This window comes from Microcaecilia unicolor, chromosome 1, assembly GCF_901765095.1.
Source record: "Microcaecilia unicolor chromosome 1, aMicUni1.1, whole genome shotgun sequence".
Classification (NCBI taxonomy): Eukaryota; Metazoa; Chordata; class Amphibia; order Gymnophiona; family Siphonopidae; genus Microcaecilia; species Microcaecilia unicolor.
Window position 1 is genome coordinate 119689867 of NC_044031.1, and position 19662 is coordinate 119709528.

General features: G+C 39.6%; 1 protein-coding gene across 1 annotated transcript in view; it reads left to right on the plus strand.

Annotated features, from left to right (window-relative positions):
* Window positions 1–5269, plus strand: part of RSU1 (Ras suppressor protein 1) — a 330064-nt gene extending 324795 nt beyond the window's left edge. The window contains exon 9 of the mRNA XM_030199611.1: window positions 4791–5269. Within this exon, the coding sequence (XP_030055471.1) occupies window positions 4791–4893 (103 nt within the window). The 3' untranslated portion in view covers window positions 4894–5269. The remainder of the gene's footprint in view (window positions 1–4790) is intronic.
* Window positions 5270–19662: the final 14393 nt, after the last annotated feature.

A 19662-nucleotide genomic window follows, 5' to 3' on the forward strand; every position in this document is an offset into this window, starting at 1 on the left:
GTGTCTGGGGGCTTTATACCCGCTGTGATAAAAAGTTCCCCGTCGCATGTGAAAAACAGCCCCCGCCACTAACACAGGGCCATTTTTCCTGCACCTTGGTAAAAGGACCCCTCTAATTGCTCTGTGCCAAGCCCTGGTATAGAACAAAAAGAATGCATACTAAAAAAACAAAAGACAAAGAAAGCTATGTTGTAAAAAACTTCTAATATCATATAGTGATCACATAAAACCCATGTATATTCACGACAGCAGTTTTAAATTTCTACAATCCAAATGGCAAAAATTATTTTTGTAAGCTCAATCTAAATATATTACTTCCAGTATTTCTCTCACCTTCAATCCTGCATATTCTGTGTTTTAAAGTACATCAGAATTTACTAAACTAAGAACTACTTTCTCAAGTCACATAAAAATGTGTTATAGTTATACTCCCACGCATTTTCATAATACTAATAACTTGTAATTATTTTCTTTTATATGCAGGCTTTCCAAACTAATCAGTTAAAAAAAAACATTAATGAATACCACATATTAACTGTTTTAAACTGAATCCAGAGAGTAGTAAAAAATACCACTGTGGTACTAACTTACATAGATACCAATACACAGAGAGACCAAAGTACTGCAAAAACTGAAGTCCAGTATAATTGAGCAGCACAGAATCTAGCAGGATGCTAGTCCCTGGGGGTTTTAGTATTATTACATTAAGTTTTCAATTTGCTTCTACCTATAATTCCTGATAGTTGTTATCAGTCTCTTATTCTTTGTGCAATTTGTAATTCGCCTTGAATCTAACTTAAGAGAGTGATAAATCCTTGTTAACATAACATGACATACATAAATGGGGGGTTGTTCTCTTGTAAAGTTGTATGATCCTGTTTAAGAATATTTTCTCTGATGCCTCTACAAACAGTTTATTTGATAGGTCTCCAAGTCATAATTTTGGTTATGCATCCAGCTTTTCCTACGTAAGTACACAACTACGGAACGCATTACCAAAAGTCGTGAAAACAATGCATGGCCACCTAAACTTCCGGAAATCACTAAAAACTAACCTCTTCAAAAAGGCATACTCTACCAACCCAACCTAAATACCTGAACCCTGCAACACAAGCGAAACCAAAGAGCATAATGGACATAACACAACTCCTCCTCTCTACGATTCCCTATTGTGTCTTTTACATATGAACCTTATTCTACCACTACATCACTTTGTAATTGTTCATACCGGAATTGGCGATCGCCTTTACGGTACTATGTAAGCCACATTGAGCCTGCAAATTGGTGGGAAAATGTGGGATGCAAATATAACAAATAAATACTGGGTGCAATTCAGTCTAGGCACGCAGGCTCCTGCCCAGATATAGAGCTGTCCCGATAGTGGTCAGTTCTTTAACAGTGTGCCTAAATTTATTTTCCTTTATAGAATACTAGCTTAGTATTTAGGCCTGAGTACCTACACCAGCCACAGAGGCAGTGTAAATGCTTATGCTTAAGTTCCAGTGATATACACATCTGTAAGTTATATGCGTAATTGTGCACCCTGCCCATGCTCTCTCCAGTCGTCTCTCATAGATACACTGTAACAAGGACATTCCCGGCGGTAATCAGCAGTGCGGCCACATTACCACATAAGTGGCGCATGAGCCCTTACCGCCTTCTAAATAGGGAAGGGCTCAGGCAGTAAATGTACGGCCTTTTTCTTGCCACAGTAAAAAATGGCCCAGCATGCACCAATTTCACATGCCAAAACTAGCTTGGGCCAATTTTTACCACGGCTTAGTAAAAGGGCCCTGAAGTGCTTTATGAATAATTTTGTGTGATGTACGTTGAAGGAGGCCTGAGTGGGCTATATTTTATTTTATATCATGAGGAAATAGTTTTTAAAAATTCTTTGCACTATTCATGAGGATACATACTAGGGAATTCTATAAATGGTACCTAAAGCTAGGCACTAATTCTGCACCCAACTTTCAGTGCAGAAACACATTCTAACACCTGCAATGCATCGAAATGGGGCTGAAACGGCATATCAGCACAGAAATACATTTATGGACCCAGTGATAGGATAGTGCTTAAGTGTATTTGTGTGGAACTGCAAAGGGGACGTTCCAATGGGAGAGCATGGGTGGGTCAGTAGCGTTCCAGAAAATGGCATATAATATTATACAATACTGTGGATACATGCCCAACTTGTGTGCCAGGATTTACACCTGGCTTCAGTTGGTATAAGCCCTCACGCCCAAATTTGGGCATGGAATTCGACACCCATCGCTATTCTATAAAGAGCGTTCATCCTGCACACCCTTTATAGAATAGTGCTGGGTGCCAATTTTTCTTTTGGCACTTTTACTGAATCCAGCCAATAGTAGGGATAAAGTCAGCTTTTCATAATTTCCTGCTGTTGGTATAGAGTTTTAAGTGACTTTAAACATTTTTGACACTTGGTAGTTTTGTCTCCACATAGGGAGTTTTACTGTATCCTGTTTTGTAAGGGATTTTTGGTAAAAGTTAAAGGATTGATTCTGAAAAGCAAACTGTATGCACAGATAGACTAAGACCAGTGTTACCACAAATAACATTTCTTTGGAAGATGCAGTCCTTTATTAAAATCCCAACATGGCCACGTTTCACCCTCAGGCTGCATCAGGGGTACAATGATACAGCAGATCCCAGTATCAAACACAAGACTATTAGAATATAATAACAATGTAAAACTGCTCTTATAATATTGCTCGCACTTCATTACTAAGCTCCTGTGGTTTTCATCTGTATATACAGATATACATAACTGTGTGAAATGGTTGCTGTGTATACATTTTGCTTGTCAGAATTGCTCCACTTGTGCTTGTTTTATGGTTGTGTTGTCAGGGGTGTGGCAGTAGTCTTAGAGGTGCCTGCCCCCTCCCTACAGGAAGTTTTAGCTTAGTCCCCAAACCAAAGAGTGGAATTAATACATACTGTGGTCTAGGTATAAACAGCATATATAAAACAGTTGAATATGCTTTTCAGGAGTCATATTAGAGAAATTACAGTGTTTATGTCCTTTGCAGTTAAATATCCGGGTTTCTTCTTTACAATTGGTATCTATGAAGAATATTTCAAAGGGCAGTTTAAGTGGACTTTAAGGGGGAGATGCATCAACCAAACGTTAAAAAATCTAAATCGCAAAAGTGCTTAACGAATTTGAAACAACGAAGAATGCACAAAAAAAACAGCTCAGAAATGTTCGGTGCGGTATTGAAAAGTACAATGTATCATACGTTCGTAATCCCCTTCAGTAATTGGCCCCTTAAGCACGCGCAGAGCAGCCAAGCGTTATGCTGGCTGCTCTGAGCATGCCACAAATGTATTAAACCTACGTAGGTTGCTTACGTCAGACTGGGGCGTACGAGGGGGGGATCGGGACCTGCAAGCCTTTAGCTCTCTGATCTAGCAGGAGAGTGCAGTTGAAGATGACTCTAAAAAGAACGACCCTCATAAACCCCCTTTTGTAACAAAAGACCTCTTTCACTGTGATGGAACAGAGGAAGGGAGGGGGACAGGGCAGCTTGTTTACAGTACTGGGAAATTGGCTTCAGGGGATAGCAGAGAGTGTTAATTTTCAAAGCTGTGGGAGAAGGGGAGAGAGAGACAGGATTTTTAAGCTGCAGGGAGAAGCGGGGAGCAGTGTCTGTATGATCTGAGGGGGGGGGGGGAAGCCGTCCATACAGGACGCTCTGACGAGCGCCTTTGCCCCCTCCCGATCCTTTTTTGAGGTATGTTTAGTTTTGTAGTGATGCAGGGGGAAGCGGAGAGCCATGTGTTTGTATCTCACTTTTCTTTTTAAACATGCCGACTTAGATTTTTATGGTGCAGGGGGCAGCAGGGAGATGACAGCTCAGGCCTTAATGACAGGTCTGAGCTCACGTAAAATTTCTGACAGTAAATGATTAGTTGCAGTCGTCAGTATGGTTAGTGCATTCCGAATTGTCCACATTTCAATGGTAGTTTCTCGTTTGCATTCCGTTTTTCGTTAGCTGCTTGCTTCGTAGGAAAAAGGCCTTTAATGCATGCAACGGTTAGGAATTTCCTTTGTTAAAGGGATGTTAGAGGGTCGTTAAGGTTTAGTGCATCTGGCCCTAAATCTGAAGTTTATTTTAATTTAGTATGTAATTTGGTTTAGTCAGATTACTCATAAATTATCTGTTAATTACTGTTTGATTTCTGCTAAATCCTCTTGCATTGAAAGTGGGCTAGCTTAATTGTAGGATGCTTTGTCATCATGTAAACAGTCGTATTTATTAATGTGGCATTGATGTGTTAGTAGTTATTGCACTGCCATCCGTCATGCTAGAACAGACAGGGAAGTCTCTGACACCATTGCTCTCTGTCACATTATTGAGCCTCTGGGGTTTCTGGTTAGGCAAGATGCTCGCTTTGAGGTAAATGGGCACTCTATCTTGCCAGTTCAATCCAGTTTTTGTCATTGTCAATTTACCCACAGATACACAACGCACGCACACACGACACACACACACAAATGTTAAATATAATCCGTAATTACAGGACAGTTGTAGCTAATTTCTTATTCCTATCTCTCAAGTTATACTTTAAAATGTGTAACAGAGTTTAAGAGCTAGTGAAAAATCAAACAAAGTGAATGCCACATCCTGAGAATCTGTAACCCATTCCAGTAAAATGGATAGACTGACTCTGCTATATAAGGTTTCAGTAGTAAGGTTTTTCAAAAATTCCTTAGAAAGCTGATTTAATTTTTAAAAATTGGTTTTATTTTTTTTCCTTCGCAGTCTTTATGGAAGACACATGCAGGCTAATCCCGAGCCTCCAAAGAAGAACAATGACAAATCGAAGAAGATCAGCCGCAAACCGCTGGCAGCCAAGAATAAATAAAATTCAGCAATTGGCAGGTGCCTGAGCTTTTAAGTCTCTTTTTGCATGTGTCTAGTGATTTTTTTTGTATTTACTTGCTTAAAATGCTATAACTTTTTTTAAAGAAGAGCGCAGACATTATTTTACCACTTCACCTAATGTATACTGCCTAAGAAACAAAAACAAAATGTAGCTTTTTCACAATTAGAGCCAAAGACTCAAAAATGCTAAAAATGTCACTGTAACACTTTTATATATGTTAATATATATGTATGGCATGTTTCACATAACTCGTGTATCATTGTCATATACTAAATGGAATGCCAAGACACTTTTCTGTCTATGAATACTAACTGAAATTTTTTCAAAGGATTTTAATAAAACATTTGTTTGCTAATAATTGACTGTTTCATGATGAGAGCAAAAAATAACGGGAGCGCGTTTTGGGAATGCTGAGCCTTTCTCACTGTATTTTAATAATGACGATATACAAGATGTGAAGGAAGGACTTTTCAATGGAAAAGAAGTTATTTTTAAAAAGGGATCATTGAGTAGGGCTGAAAGGGGATAAATCTTAAGGCCTAACCTTAGAAAATATGCCTTTAGATCAAGGCACTAGGTACATGGAACTACCTCACAAAGAGGTGTTAAACGTGAAAGCACTAGTGGAATAAAAGAGAGCATGGAATAAGCTCACATGATTGTCATAAATAGCAAGGGCAAAACTGTAGAGGAAACAGATTGTATAGTATTCCAACAAGAAGGGAGAATGGGAAAGGCTATATGGGCCTGTGCAATCTTTATCTGTTGTCATAATTTGTTTGTAAGTTATATGTTGCCTTAAAGGGAAATGTTATGCTCAGACTTCAAGGTGGTTGACTTTCATTTACCTTGAAGAAGGCTCTTTACTGTTGCTCTGGGCATCCACTTTGTGCCAACATTATAAAAGTCAGTGATGCCACAAGGCCAGCATTGGTCACTATGGAGAACACTCAGAATTTTGCAGCTCTGAACGGATGCCTCAAGCAGAAGTCGAGAACTTTTTGTTTAGGGTAAGCAAGCTAACTCTCTGGTGAAGTTTAAAATATATTTGTAAACCAAAGAGCTACTTTTATCAGATTGTCTAAACCGTAAAATTCTGATTTTATTTATTTATGTATTGATTGGTTAGTTCATTGTGAACTTATCTTCTTGTCCTCCTGGGACGTTACAGAGTGGTGAACAACCATAGTAAAATCACAATGCACGTAACAAATAGCAAAATACATTTCTTCTGCAATATACTATAATTACATGGATACAAAATTCATAAAGGGGTCCTTTTACAAAGGCTCGCTGAAAAGTGGCTTGCAGTAGTGTAGGCATGGGTTTTGGGCTCGCGCAGAATCATTTTTCAGCGCGCCTGTAAAAAAGGCCTCTTTTTTTTTGTTTTCCCAAAAATGGACAGGCGGCAAAATCAAAGTTGCCGCGCGTCCATTTTTGGTCTCTGAACTTACCGCCTGCCATAGACCTACCAGTAAGGAATTTGGGCGGTAAGGACCTACGCATGTCAGATGCCACTTGGCGCGCGTCCGCTACGTGTGTCTGAAAATAAAAATTATTTTTCAGACACGCTTAGCGGACGCGCACCAAAAATGAAATTACTGCAAGAGCCATGTGGTAGTTGGGCGGTAAGTCCATTTTGGCACCTCACACCAGACCCTTACATTGTCCAGCATTGACTAAAAGTTGCCTTATGGTGTAATTAGTAAATTCTGAATTAAAAATTACTGTGAAAAACTAGTCTTTACACAGCCCATTCCACACTCATAGATCTCACCTCCCACATGGAAGCCTGGAGGGATCAAACACTGTACAAAATTCTCTCTCTAATATTGTAAAGATTGAAGGAGGTAAGTATTTTATCTCCTTTCCCTATGGGAAAAATATACCATAAAGCAAAAGCCTGGCTTTTTTTTTTTTGTTTTATTTTTGATGATATTTGACTGTTCATCTGTTTGTAGGTATTTGCCAGGGCAACTAACTTTATTTAACTGTTCATCATATTTACTTTAGAACCTAAGAAGTTCTTGATTGGTTTACGCTGACATACCTCTTTTATCTCTTTCTTTATTTTGACATTTACAGTATAATGTAGCAGTGAACACTGGTGTGCCTTTATCATAAAGTATATAGAGAGGTTCAACAAGTCAGCATTCCAAATAGCTTACAATGTAAGTGGATAGCTGATACAACAGGAAAGTGAATCAGTAGCCCAAAGTCTTAAGGAAGATGAGTGGGAGAAGCAGTACTTGAACTCTGGTCTTATGATTGCCAGCTCAGGGGTCCTTTTACTAAGGTGCTTTGAAAAATGGCCTGCAGTAGTGTAGGTGCGTGTTTTTGCTGCTTGCAGAATCATTTTTCAGCGCACCTGTTAAAAAATGCCTTTTTTGGGGGGGATGAAAATAATCGTGTGGCAAAATTAAAATTGGCACGTGTCCATTTTGGGTCTGAGACCTTACCGCCAGCCATTGACTTAGCGGTATGGTCTCACACGTTAACCGGGCGGTAATGGTCAACGCATGTTCAAATGCCGATTACTGCCCACGTGCCAGAAAGTAACAACTTGGAATTGATGTGCGTTGGGCACGCATAGCCGCTTACGCAGCTTAGTAAAAGGACCCCTCAATACTTTAACTATTGGGCCACTTTTTTCCTTGACATTTTCTTATACTGGAGGTGGAAGTTAAGACGTATTTTTAATATCCAGCCCAAAAGATTTTCGGTTGCTTACACTCCTGCAAGGTCAGATAGATGGGTATTATTTGTTATTATTTATTTAGATTTTGCTCACACCTTTTTCATTAGTAGCTCAAGGTGAGTTACATTCAGGTAAACTGGATATTTCTCTGTCCCAGGAGGACTCACAAACTAAGTTTGTACCTGAGGCAATGGAGGGTTAAGTGACTTGCCCAAGATCACAAGGAGCAGCAGCGGGATTTGAACCGTCCACCTCTGGATTGCAAGACCGGTGCTCTAACCACTAGGCCACTCCTCTGTGGGTTTCAGTAGCCTCAATGACATCTTGTCAGAATCTCACAATCAGAAGGGCATGCAATAAACACACAGAATCCCTTAATGACAAGAGGATGGTACTGAGATACCTGCATGGGACAGTGATTCAGCCTAAAACAGCAGGAAAACAATTATACTATGCTAAGGAAAAGGCACAGGGGAGGGGCTAACTGTAAACGTCTTGCTGGACCATTTCAGCCTTTTATTTGACAATGTTTACAATTCTTTTATGAGCTATTTTCAATAATGTTTGTTTTTAACATGATTATTCTTGATAAGTAAAAGTAGTTCCTATTATTCCTTGTATGTTGAAAAGAGAGAGATGAATGGTTTTATCCATAATGAATGCCTCTGAAAGTGTAAAATATTCAGACTATGACTTTTTTGGGACAAAAAACAGAGAGATACTGACAAAGATTCTTAAGTCACACAGATTATGAGGGAATTATTTCGAACCTAGAAGGTCATGGCAACCTGGAAGGATGTAAGTAGTGAAAGAGGAGCACAGGGAAAAGTATCCAGTAAAGATGAAAGAGGCAGAGAATATAATCAGGATGACAAAAGCATAGTGGAAGACAAGATAGCTAGAGGTAATAATGCATGGTGACAAGACTTTTTTCAGGTTTTTAACTGAAAGGAAGATGGGCAGAAAAGGGATTGTAAGATTGCAAGATGAGTGGAGGAAGAGAAAAAAAAGGCAGACATGCTAATCTACTAATTTTGTTCAGTATTCACCAAAGAAGAAATCAGAGAAAGATGGCTACAACTCCATTTACATAAGAGTGTATGGAGCTAGCAGTATTGAAATTAGGCATCCATAGGGCCAGACGGGGTGCATCCTAGTATTTTTTTTTTTAGTTACATTTGTACCCTGCACTTTCCCATCTCATGGCAGGCTCAATGCGGCTTACATGGGGCAATGGAGGGGGTTAAGTGACTTGCCCAGAGTCACAAGGAGCTGCCTGTGCCTGAAGTGGGAATTGAACTCAGTTCCCCAGGACCAAAGTCCACCACCCTAACCACTAGGCCACTCCTCCACTAGTATTAAGGGAGCTCAAAGAAATTTCTGATGGGTCAGATATGGGAATGGCTCTGTAGGCTGGAGAATAGTGGATGCTGTCAGTCCTAATAAAGGTTGGTATGAGGGAGGCTGTTGACTAATTAGTCTTACTACAGTGTTGAGAAAACCTTGTAAAGGAAAGCAGAAGTAAAGTATGTCAAATCCAGCAGGCTTTGGGGGAACCAAGGCAGCGTGATTTTACCAGAGGAAGATCATGTCAGACAAATCTGGTTTATTTCAGTTAGGAGACCAGACAGTTTAATTAGAAGTGGGCACTAGGTGTGGTGTACTTTGATTTGGGCAAAAATCTTTGATATTCTGCATATCAGACTCATAAATAATTTGAGTAGTCCACGGGTGGGTCCTAGGGTTGTGTTCATGGGTTGGTTGAATCATGACCCCGTGGCACAGCCCATTCTGCTATCTAGTGTTCAATGTCTTTGTGAATTAGGCAGGGTTTAGGAAGAATTAAGAACCGAAATAAAATTAGATCAGATTATAAGTGGTTTTTTTTATTATTATATTTATTGATTTAAGTTTTTCCAAGCATACACTTGAAATCTGTAATACAGGAATAAGAAAAAAAATAACAAAGCAAAATTTTAAATATAAGTAAAGATTTTCCTTCTTTAGACCACAAAATTAAATTCATTAATGAGGGGAAGAGACCAAATTCCAGGAGAGAATATCAAGTAAAATATGGAAAAAGGATTAAGCATTAATTTAGCATAGCACAACACCCAGCATAATATTATTATACAATCCTTTTAACATTAGACAGAAAACTACTAATTACTTTAACACTTTTTTTTTTATTAATGAAAGCTTTCAATTGTTCTGGTTGAAAGAAAACATATTTCAAACCTAAGTATTTAACCACACGTTTACATGGGTAGTTTAAATAAAAGAAAGCACCTAGATCTACAGTGTCTTTTCTCAATGACAAGAAAGCCTTCCTTCTTTCTTGTGTTTGTCTGGTGACATCGGGATATAGCCATACTTTTTTTCCATAGAATAAAGATTGTGAGTTTTTAAAGAACAATCTCTTAACAGCATCCATATCTTGTTCAAAAACAAACGAAATAACCAGTGTTTGCCTTTCAGTATCTTCTGTTATTGTAGATTCCAAGATCTCCGTGATATTCAAAGTATTTTCCTTTGGATCTTTTTGTGTAGGGGATATCTCCAGAATTTCACCATCTTATGATGGGTATCACTATTATACAACCAACTGACTGCCCCATCTAAAATGATTCAGATTGGCATGATAACATTAAGGATCAAGACAAGTGCAGCTTAGAAAACCTCTTTATTATTAGAAAGGAAGAAAGTGGAATTTTTTTTTTTTTAATAATTCTTTTTATTAACTTTTTTCTTTACATACATCCCACATAGCTGAACACATTTATCACAGAACTTTCTCATATATGAATCAACAACCTCCCTCCACCCCCCCTCCCCCCCCCCTCTAGGCATCTCAGGTATACAAGAAAGTGGAATTCTAAGTGCATATTTTTTATACCACACATCATATTTTGTTGCAGATTTACAGCATAGCTGTCAATGTGAGCTACCATTTAGACACGTTATTTTTTTTACCACAGATCCCATTTTATGCAATGAAACCTAGTTACTAATAACCAGGATTAACAGTAAAATTGCTTGTCTTAACAGGAGCCCACATTAATAACTATGCCCCTAAATTGGATTGATTCCTTTATGAGTAGTAGACAAAAGCAGGTATAGATAAAAGATTATTGCTCTAGATTCTAGTTCACAGAAGGTGACATTGGGAACACCACAATTGTTTAATGTTTATGTGCATCCCCTCCCCCCCCCCCCAACTGTAGGAAGATTGCAAATTAGTGTATATATATTTATCCTTAGCCAGAGGATTTTCAACTCCTGTTAACTATTTAGGGTAATGGTAGGAAAGAGGCTACGGGGGTCTTTTAATAAAGCTTAGCTCCAGTTATCTGCAGCAGGGCTTGAAAGCAGCAGACTAGCAGCTGAATAGCCCTAAGATATTTCGGAGTGGAGGAGTGATCTAGTGGTTAGAACACTGGCCTTGACATCCAGAGGTGGCTGGTTAAAATCCCACTGCTACTTCTTGTGATCTTGGGCAAGTCACTTAACCCTCCATTGCCTCAGGTACAAGTTTAGATTCTGAGCCCTCCAGGGACAAGGAAATACCCAATGTACCTGAATGTAATTCACCTTGACCTACGTACTGAAAAGGTGAGAGCAAAATCCAAATAAATAAATATAAACTGGGCTTCCCTGATATCAAGTGATTTTAAGGTAGTACATAAGAGTGGAGGAGTGGCCTAATGGTTAGTGCAGCGAGCTTTGATCCAGCGAGCTTTGATCCTGGCAACTTGGGTTCAATTCCCACTGTAGCTCCTCGTTACCCTGGGCAAGTCACTTAACCCACCATTGCCCCAGATACAAAAACAGAGCCCTGTTTACTAAGGTGCGCTAAGAATATAAGGGTATCTCAAACATTAGCAGCACAGCTTAGTAAAAAGGCCATAAGATTGTGAGCCCTCTATGGACAGAGAAAGTACAGCACTGCTATAGTAGTAGTAATAGTAAGAACATAAGAATAGCCATACTGGGTCAGACCAATGGTCCTTCTGCCCAGTATCCTGCTTCCAACCGTGGCCAATCCAGGTCAGAAGTACTTGGTAGAAACTCAATTAGTAGCAACATTCCATACTATCAATCCCAGGGCAAGCAGTGGCTTCCCCCATGTCCATCTTAATAACAGACTATGGATTTTTCCTCCAGGAACTTATCCAAACCTTTTTTAAATCCAGATTTGCTAACCATTGTTACCACATTGTCCGGCAGCGAGTTCCAGCGCTTAACTGTTCTTTGAGTGAAAAAATATTTCCTCCTGTTTGTTTTATTTATTTATTTATTTATTTATTTATGTATTTGTTGCATGTGTATCCCACATTTTCCCACCAATTTACAGGCTCAATGTGGCTTACATTGTTCTGTCATGGCAATCACCATTCCAGAGTAAAAGATACAATTAGTATTACATAACGAACATGGGTGACATAATAGAATTAAGCAATCAGTATGAAGAGGTCACATTCGGAATAACAGATAAAGCGTTAATGTGTAACAGTTCTTATGATGGATCGTTGTAGTATGCTTTGTTAAAGAGATAAGTCTTCAGTGATTTCCGAAAGTTTTAAAAGTATTTCCATGTAATTTCAATTAGTGTCCCCCGTTCTTTGTACTTTTAGAAAGAGTGAAAAATTGATTCACTTCCTCCCGTTCTATATCACTCAGAATTTTGTAAACCTCAATCATTTCCTCCCTTAGCCATCTCTTTTCCAAGCTGAAGAATCCTAACCTCTATAGCCTTTCCTCATATGGAAGGAGTCCAGTCCCGTTATCATTTTGGTTGCTCTTCTTTGAACCTTTTCTAACTCTGCTATATCTTTTTTGAGATACGGCAACCAGAATTGAACGCAGTAGTCATGGTGAGGTCGCACCATGGAGCGATACAGAGGCATTATAATGTTCTTGGTCTTATTTTGCATCCCTTTCCTAATAATTCCTAGTTTTCTGTTTGCTTTTTTGGCCGCTACTGCACACTGAGCAGATTTCAGTGTATTGTTTACAATAACACCTAGATCTTTTTCTTGAGTGCTGACTCCTAAGGTGGACCCTAGCATCTGGTAACTATAATTCGGATTATTCTTCCCAGTGTGCATCACTTTGCACTTGTCCACATTAAATTTCATCTGCCATTTGGATGCCTAGTCTTAAATAGTTTTGTAATGTATCTAGATTTATAGAAAGCTTTTGACAAAGTTACTCATGAGAGACTCCTGAGAAAATTAAAAAGTCATGGGATAGGAGGCAATGTTCTGCTGTGGATTAGGAGTTGGTTATTGGACAGAAAACAGAGGTTAAGGCTAAATGGCCATTTTTCTCAATGGAGGAGGGTAAATAGTGGAGTGCCGCAGGGATCTGTACTGGGACCAGTGCTAGTTTAACATATTTATAAATGATCTGGAAATCAGAACAAGTGAGGTCACAAGTGACCCTGTGATGCAGGAGTCCCTAGGGGTTGTGTTTGGGGAGCTTCACTCTGTGACGCCTAATGCAGGATATCCAATTTCGTGTTTTGCACAGGGTACATATTACTAGGCAAAAAGGGAAAGTAATGGGATTGCGGTCTGATGACGTCTGTGTTAAATTCCAAGTGCATGTGGGAACGTTCCTACATTCCTTATTGGAGTGTCCCACATTGTCAGTGCTCTGGACGGGCGCTTTGCGGGCCATAGAAAGCGTTTTACAGTGTATATTTAAGTGGTCGTATTCAGTTGGGCTTTTGGGTAGTATATAGTCTCACTTAAAAAGCAGGGGTTGGGAGAGGCGCAGTGTAAGTTCATTTTGGTTGCCACCATGCTTGTTAAGAAATGCATTTTGAAGTCGTGGGTGGATAGCACTCCTCCTACATTGGCTGGGTGTTATGAAAGAGATGGCCAGCTGGCTGCTCACTTCTCATAGGTTCTCTATGTCCGTGGGGCAACGTCAATATAGAGATTTGTGGGGCAGAGTCTCTGATGCGCCTTTACTGGAACTTCATTCTGAGACCGACGCAGTGCAATAGCATTCTCAGTTCGCTGGTGGGAGTAAGCTGGGGAATGTCCATGTCTTGGTAGACAGTTTTCGGAAGGGGTTATCCAGTGTAGTTGTGTTGGATGGACAGTGGGGGGAGGGGAAGGGATGGGGGATTTTCAATAAACCACTGAGTCAGGGGTGAATCTGTTTTATGTTGAATATTGGTATTAGTTTATAGGATGTCTATATAGGTTGGGAAGTTGTTTGATTACCAGTCTTCTTTACTTGTGCTTGTGATGTAGTACTGTGTTTTGCTCTGTTTATTGTCACAGTTACTTGCTTCTGACTCAATAAAGATATATATTTTTTTAAAATAGAACAAGTGAGGTGATTAAATTTTCAGGTGATACATAGCTATTCAAAGTTGTCAGAATGCATATGAGCTATGAAAAATTGCAGGAAGACCTTAGGAAATTGGAAGACTGGGCATACAAATGGCAGATGAATTTTAATGTGGACAAATGCAAAGTGATGCACATTGGGAAGAATAATCTGAATTGTAGTTACCTTGTAGTCCACCTTAGGAGTAAGCACCCAAGAAAAGAAATCTAGGTGTCATTGTAGACAATACGCTGAAAGTTCAGTATGCGGTGATGGCCAAAAAATACCAAACAGGAAGCTAGATACTATTAGAAAAGGAACGGTAAATAAGACCAAGAATGTTATAATGTCTCAGTATCACTCCATGGTGCGACCTCACCTTGAGTATTGCCTTCAATTGTGATCAAAGTATCAAAACCCACTGGAAACTCACTGAGAAATTACAAACCCAGTTCAAAAATTAGAGTGAGGAATGTGTTCTCTGTGGCTAAACACTATGTGAAAAAGTTGGGGGAAAAGACCTCAGATGCCTGCGACAACTTCTGTGCTGTTGTGATATCAGACTCAGCATCTAAGTCACAGTGCTAGCTTCTATCATTGGTCATAAAACCCCCCAACCATATCAAAACTAATTCTTATTCGTGCGAAACCATCTTCAACTGTGCAAATAATGAAAAAGTTGAACTTAGCTTTTCATGGCAGTGCAGGGCAGTAGGTACATCGTCCCAATGAGGACCCGTTTCACCGTTCGGCTTCCTCAGGGGATTAAGTACTGCCATGACCTCTTCTGGAATGCTGCCAGTCCAATCACTCAGCCGTCGACACTGAGGTATTCTAGGTCAAGCTCCCTGTTGGACTGGCAGCATTCCAGAAGAGGTCACAGCAATACTTAATCCCCTGAGGAAGCCGAACGGTGAAACGAGTCCCCGTTGGGACGATGTACTTACTGCCCTGCACTGCCATGCAAAGCTAAGTTCGACTCTTTTTCATTATTTGCACAGTTGAAGATGTTTTTGCACTAATGTGCTCTCTGTGGCTAAACACTATGTTTTTTCACATAGTGTTTAGCCAGAGAGCACATTCCTCACTGTAATTTTTGAACTGGGTTCTTCAATTCTGGTCACCATATCTCAAAAAAGATATAGCAGAATTAGAAGTGGTTCAAAGAAGAGTGACCAAAATGATAAAGGGGATGGAACTCCTCTCATATGAGGAAAGACTGAAGAGGTTAGGGCATTTCGTCTTGGAAAAGAGATGGCTGAGGGGGGATATGATTGAGGTCTACAAAATCCTGTGTGGTCATGTAGAATGGGTAAAAGTGAATCACTTTTTCACTCTTTCAAAAAGTACAAACAACGGGAGACACTCAATAAAATTACATGGAAATATTTTAAAAACAAATAGAAGGAAACATTTTTTCACTCAAAGAATAGTTAAGCTCTGGAACTCATTGCCAGAGGATGGTGTAACAGTGGTTAGTATATCTGGGTTTAAAAAAAGGTTCGGACAGGTTCCTGGAGGAAAAGTCAATAGTCTGTTATTGAGATAAACATGGGGGAAAGCCACTGCTTGATCTTGAATTGGTAGCATGAGATATTGCTACTATTTGGGTTTCTGCCAGGTACTTGTGACCTGGATTGGCCACTGTTGGAAGCAGGATACTGGGCTAGATGGACCATTGGTCTGACTCAGTATGGCTATTCTTATGTTCATGATTCTTTGAGGTCTGTGCCCTGAATAAGGCAGGTACAAATCAAGGTAAGGTATACACATATGAGTTTGTCTTGTTGGGCGGACTGGATGGACCGTGCAGGTCTTTTTCTGCCGTCATCTACTATGTTACTATGTTTACTATGTCTTGTGTGATCCAGGCCGTTGCTCCAGCCCTCACCGGCTCCAGATTCAAAATGCTACTAGTAATCCTTTCAAATAAATGTTTTTAAAGTGATCACATTATTATATTTAGGTTACTTTCAGCAACCTACTTGATTATAGTTTAGTTAAGCAGCATTTCTATATTAAAGTTTTACTTGAATACTTTTTATTTTTGTGAATTCCTGTCTTCTGTGGAATTGGAAAAGTGAAAGCACATGTATGTGGGTCAGCAGTATTCCCCCATGACCTTTCCTAGCAGAAAGATCAATGTTTTCTTTCCTGACTTGTATTGAAACATTGCAAACTTTATTTCAACTGCTGCCCTGTATGTTAATCTCTGATTTCTGCCTTTGAGTTGTTTGACACAAGTACATCTTTATCATGTAAAATTAAAGTAATGGGTAATCTTCATTTGCCTAGCACAGGCTAAGCTACAAAATAATATTGTTTTGTAAAGGTTCTGATGACAGATACATTTGAAATACATCGGCACATCTATTTTTATCTTTACATCAGAACTGTACTTTCAATTATGTGTATGATTCAAACAACTATATTTATTCCTTGCCTGCTATTACAATACATCTCCCAAAAGTCTTATCTTAAATTTAATGATTCATTGTGTTTCTACTGTTCATGTAAATGGAACTTTTCAGTGTCATCCTTTCACATTTTATAAAAAGTTTTATATCTCATTATGTCATGCTACAAGAATAAACATCCACTCTGGTGATTGTGTATTCAAGTTTGTTAAACTTATTTCTTGATAATGTAATTCTTTTTTACATTTTGTTCAGCACAACACAATGATATAGAAAAGAGAAAAATAATACGTATGGCAATATAAAACTGAACCTTAGTAACCATAAAAGTTTAATAATGATGGGGCCCTTTTACTAAGCTGTGACTGCGCTATTTTTTAGCGCGTGGGGTTCTCACATACTGAGGCCACTTTCAGCATGGCTGTAAAATGGCCGCAGTTTCTTTTCCATTGATGGCCATGCGTTAATTTCCCAATTAGCATGTAGCCATTAGCGCAGGATCCCTTACCACCACCTATGTACTAGGCGGTAAGGGCTCCTGCAATAAATCCGTGCTAATTGGCAGCATGTGGTGATTTGCTGATTAACACTGGGCATGCCTACTCTCCGTCCCGAAACATCCCCCATGCTAAAAAATATTTTATATCTTTTAGTGCAGTATTGGAACGCGCAGATCCTATATCTACTGCAGGATGCCTGAGTGCGTCCCATGGTAGTATCTTTTTGCATGCGGTAAGCACATGTTAGTGCTTACTGCCACATAGTAAAAGGGCCCCGATGTGACTTGCAGTACAGTAGATTCCGGTTAATCGGGACACTGGTTAATTGGGGCGGCCTTTTATTTGGTCCAAATGCAGGAGAACAAAAACAAAGCACAATTATAAGGGGGAAAAGTTTTTCTCATTTGGGATTCCGCACCATTTAATTGGGCCACAGAACATCATTGATGCGTCATTTTCCATTAAGTATAAATGGGCAGCTGCTTTTGCACACACGTGCTACTGCGGTGTGTGGTCTGTGCATTTAAAATGCCTAGAAAAGATCTAACACTTGCAGACAAAATTGGCTTGCTTGAACAATTGAAAAAACAACCGCTAAACATCAGTCAATGCCAACGGGCAGAGATTACTGGAGTGCCAAAATCTATAATAGCACGTATTGTACAACAAAGTGAATGGACATTACATGAGAGGTAACAGGGAGTTTCCCAAAAACAGAGGCATGAAGGTAAGGATCCAGATGTTGAAGAGGCCCTCAATCAATGGTTCTCAATTGTAACTGGATGAGGTGTTCGTGTGAGTGGATCAATGTTAAAAAGCAAGTCAAAGGAATTAGCAAGAAAACACGGTCACGATTTTAAGGCATCAGACGGTTGTCACAGTGGAAATGCAGGTTCCAGATAAAGTTCAAGAAAGCACACTGTGAGCAAGACAGTGTTGATGCTATAAGTGCTGAACAATGGAAAGCCACAAAACACCTCAATTCAGATACACAGGATATGGCTGAAAATGAAAACGATGTATGGAAAATGAAAATGATGTGAAAGCACACCATATTGAATATGAAGAGTTTTTGTGCATCGACAATAATCTTCAATGTTATAATGCAAAAAAAAAAAAGAGGTTCAGAGGATGAAATCGTTGAGCAAATTTCAGCCAAACATCTGAAGATATCAGAGGATCAGGAAACTGAAGAGGATGACACTATTAAGCGTGAACAAGTGACAAACTAGGATGCCAGATTTCTTTCTGGATTAAAACTTTATTCATGCAGGAAGGCAATGAAGGCAGTCCTGTAACTTCTCTAGAGACCCGTGCCGAGTTTGTTCAGCTGCAGTCAATGAAGAGAGCTCATCAAGGTACACTTGATCAGTATCTCCACATTAATACTCTTTTCAAAGAGTACAGTACCTGTATTTATCCATACTTTGCAACTTTGGTTTTTTAATCGTCTGGGTTATGTTCATGAATACATGAAAAATTATTCTTTTATCTTGTGCTTGTACTGTACTCATTTTTCATGATACCCTGACAACTTCATTTATTTGGGACAGATACTTGATTGGGACAAAGTATAGAAGTGCCAATGTGTCCCAATTAATCAGAACCTACTGTATTTCCAAAAGAATGCCATTGGGATTCAGGTAAGATCAATCTGCAATGTCAGAGGAACCCCGCCTCTCGGCTTTTTTTGGCTGCACCATATTTCCAGGCATGAAAAACACCTGTTCTCTATTTATTTATGTTTTACTGTTTTAACCTCTCTTCTGGTAAATGTTATTCTGTGCTCTGGACTTTCTGAAAAGTTTGGAGAGAAGAGGACATTTCTCTGTTAAGTGAACGCTATTTTGCTTTGTGCTTTAGGAACTTAAAGATTGGGGTTTAAAGGAGAAAGTGTAGGTTAGTGTTAGGCAAAATAAAAATATAAAAAGAAAATTTTATCAACTAATCTCCATAGTCTTTTCCACTTAGTTTTAAAAACTGTACCACAGCATTAACAGAATCTAGCAGGCACTGCAGGATCTAGTTTAGTATTAAGGGGAATAAAAAGAGAGAGAGAGAGAGGGAAAAGCAAGCAGGACCTAGTTTAGTATTAAGGGGGGAATAAAAAGAGAGAGAGAGAAAAGCAAGCATCATTAATTAGTTGCCGTTAAGGGGCATAATCGAACGGAAACGTCTATCTCCATGGGCGTTTATCTCCGAGAACGGGTCCGTGAAGGGGCGGACCGAACTGTATTTTCGCAAAATATAGACGTCCATGTTTTATTCGACAATTTGTGAGCTGGGCGTTTTTGTTTTTCAGCGATAATGGAAAATGAAAGCGCCCAGCTCAAAAACGAATAACTCCAAGACATTTATTTGTGGGAGGGGCCAGGATTCATAGTGCACTGGTCCCCCTCACATGCCAGGACACCAACCGGGCACCCTAGGGGGCACTTGTACAAAAACAAAAAAAAAGGTAAAAGAGCTCCCAGGTGCATAGCACCCTTCCCTTGTGTGTTGAGCCCCCCAAATCCCCCTCTACACCATTACTATAGCCCTAAGGGGTGAAGGGGGGCACCTACATGTGGGTACAGTGGGTTTGGGGGGGTTGGACGACTAAGCATTAAGCAGCACAATTGTAACAGGTAGGGGGGGATGGGCCTGGGTCCACCTGCCTGAAGTCCACTGCACCCCCTAATAAGTGCTCCAGTGACCTGCATACTGCTGCCAGGGAGGTGGGTATGACAGGGTGAAAATAAAAAGTTGTGAATCGGCATATTTTGTGGTGGGAGGGGGTTTGTGACCA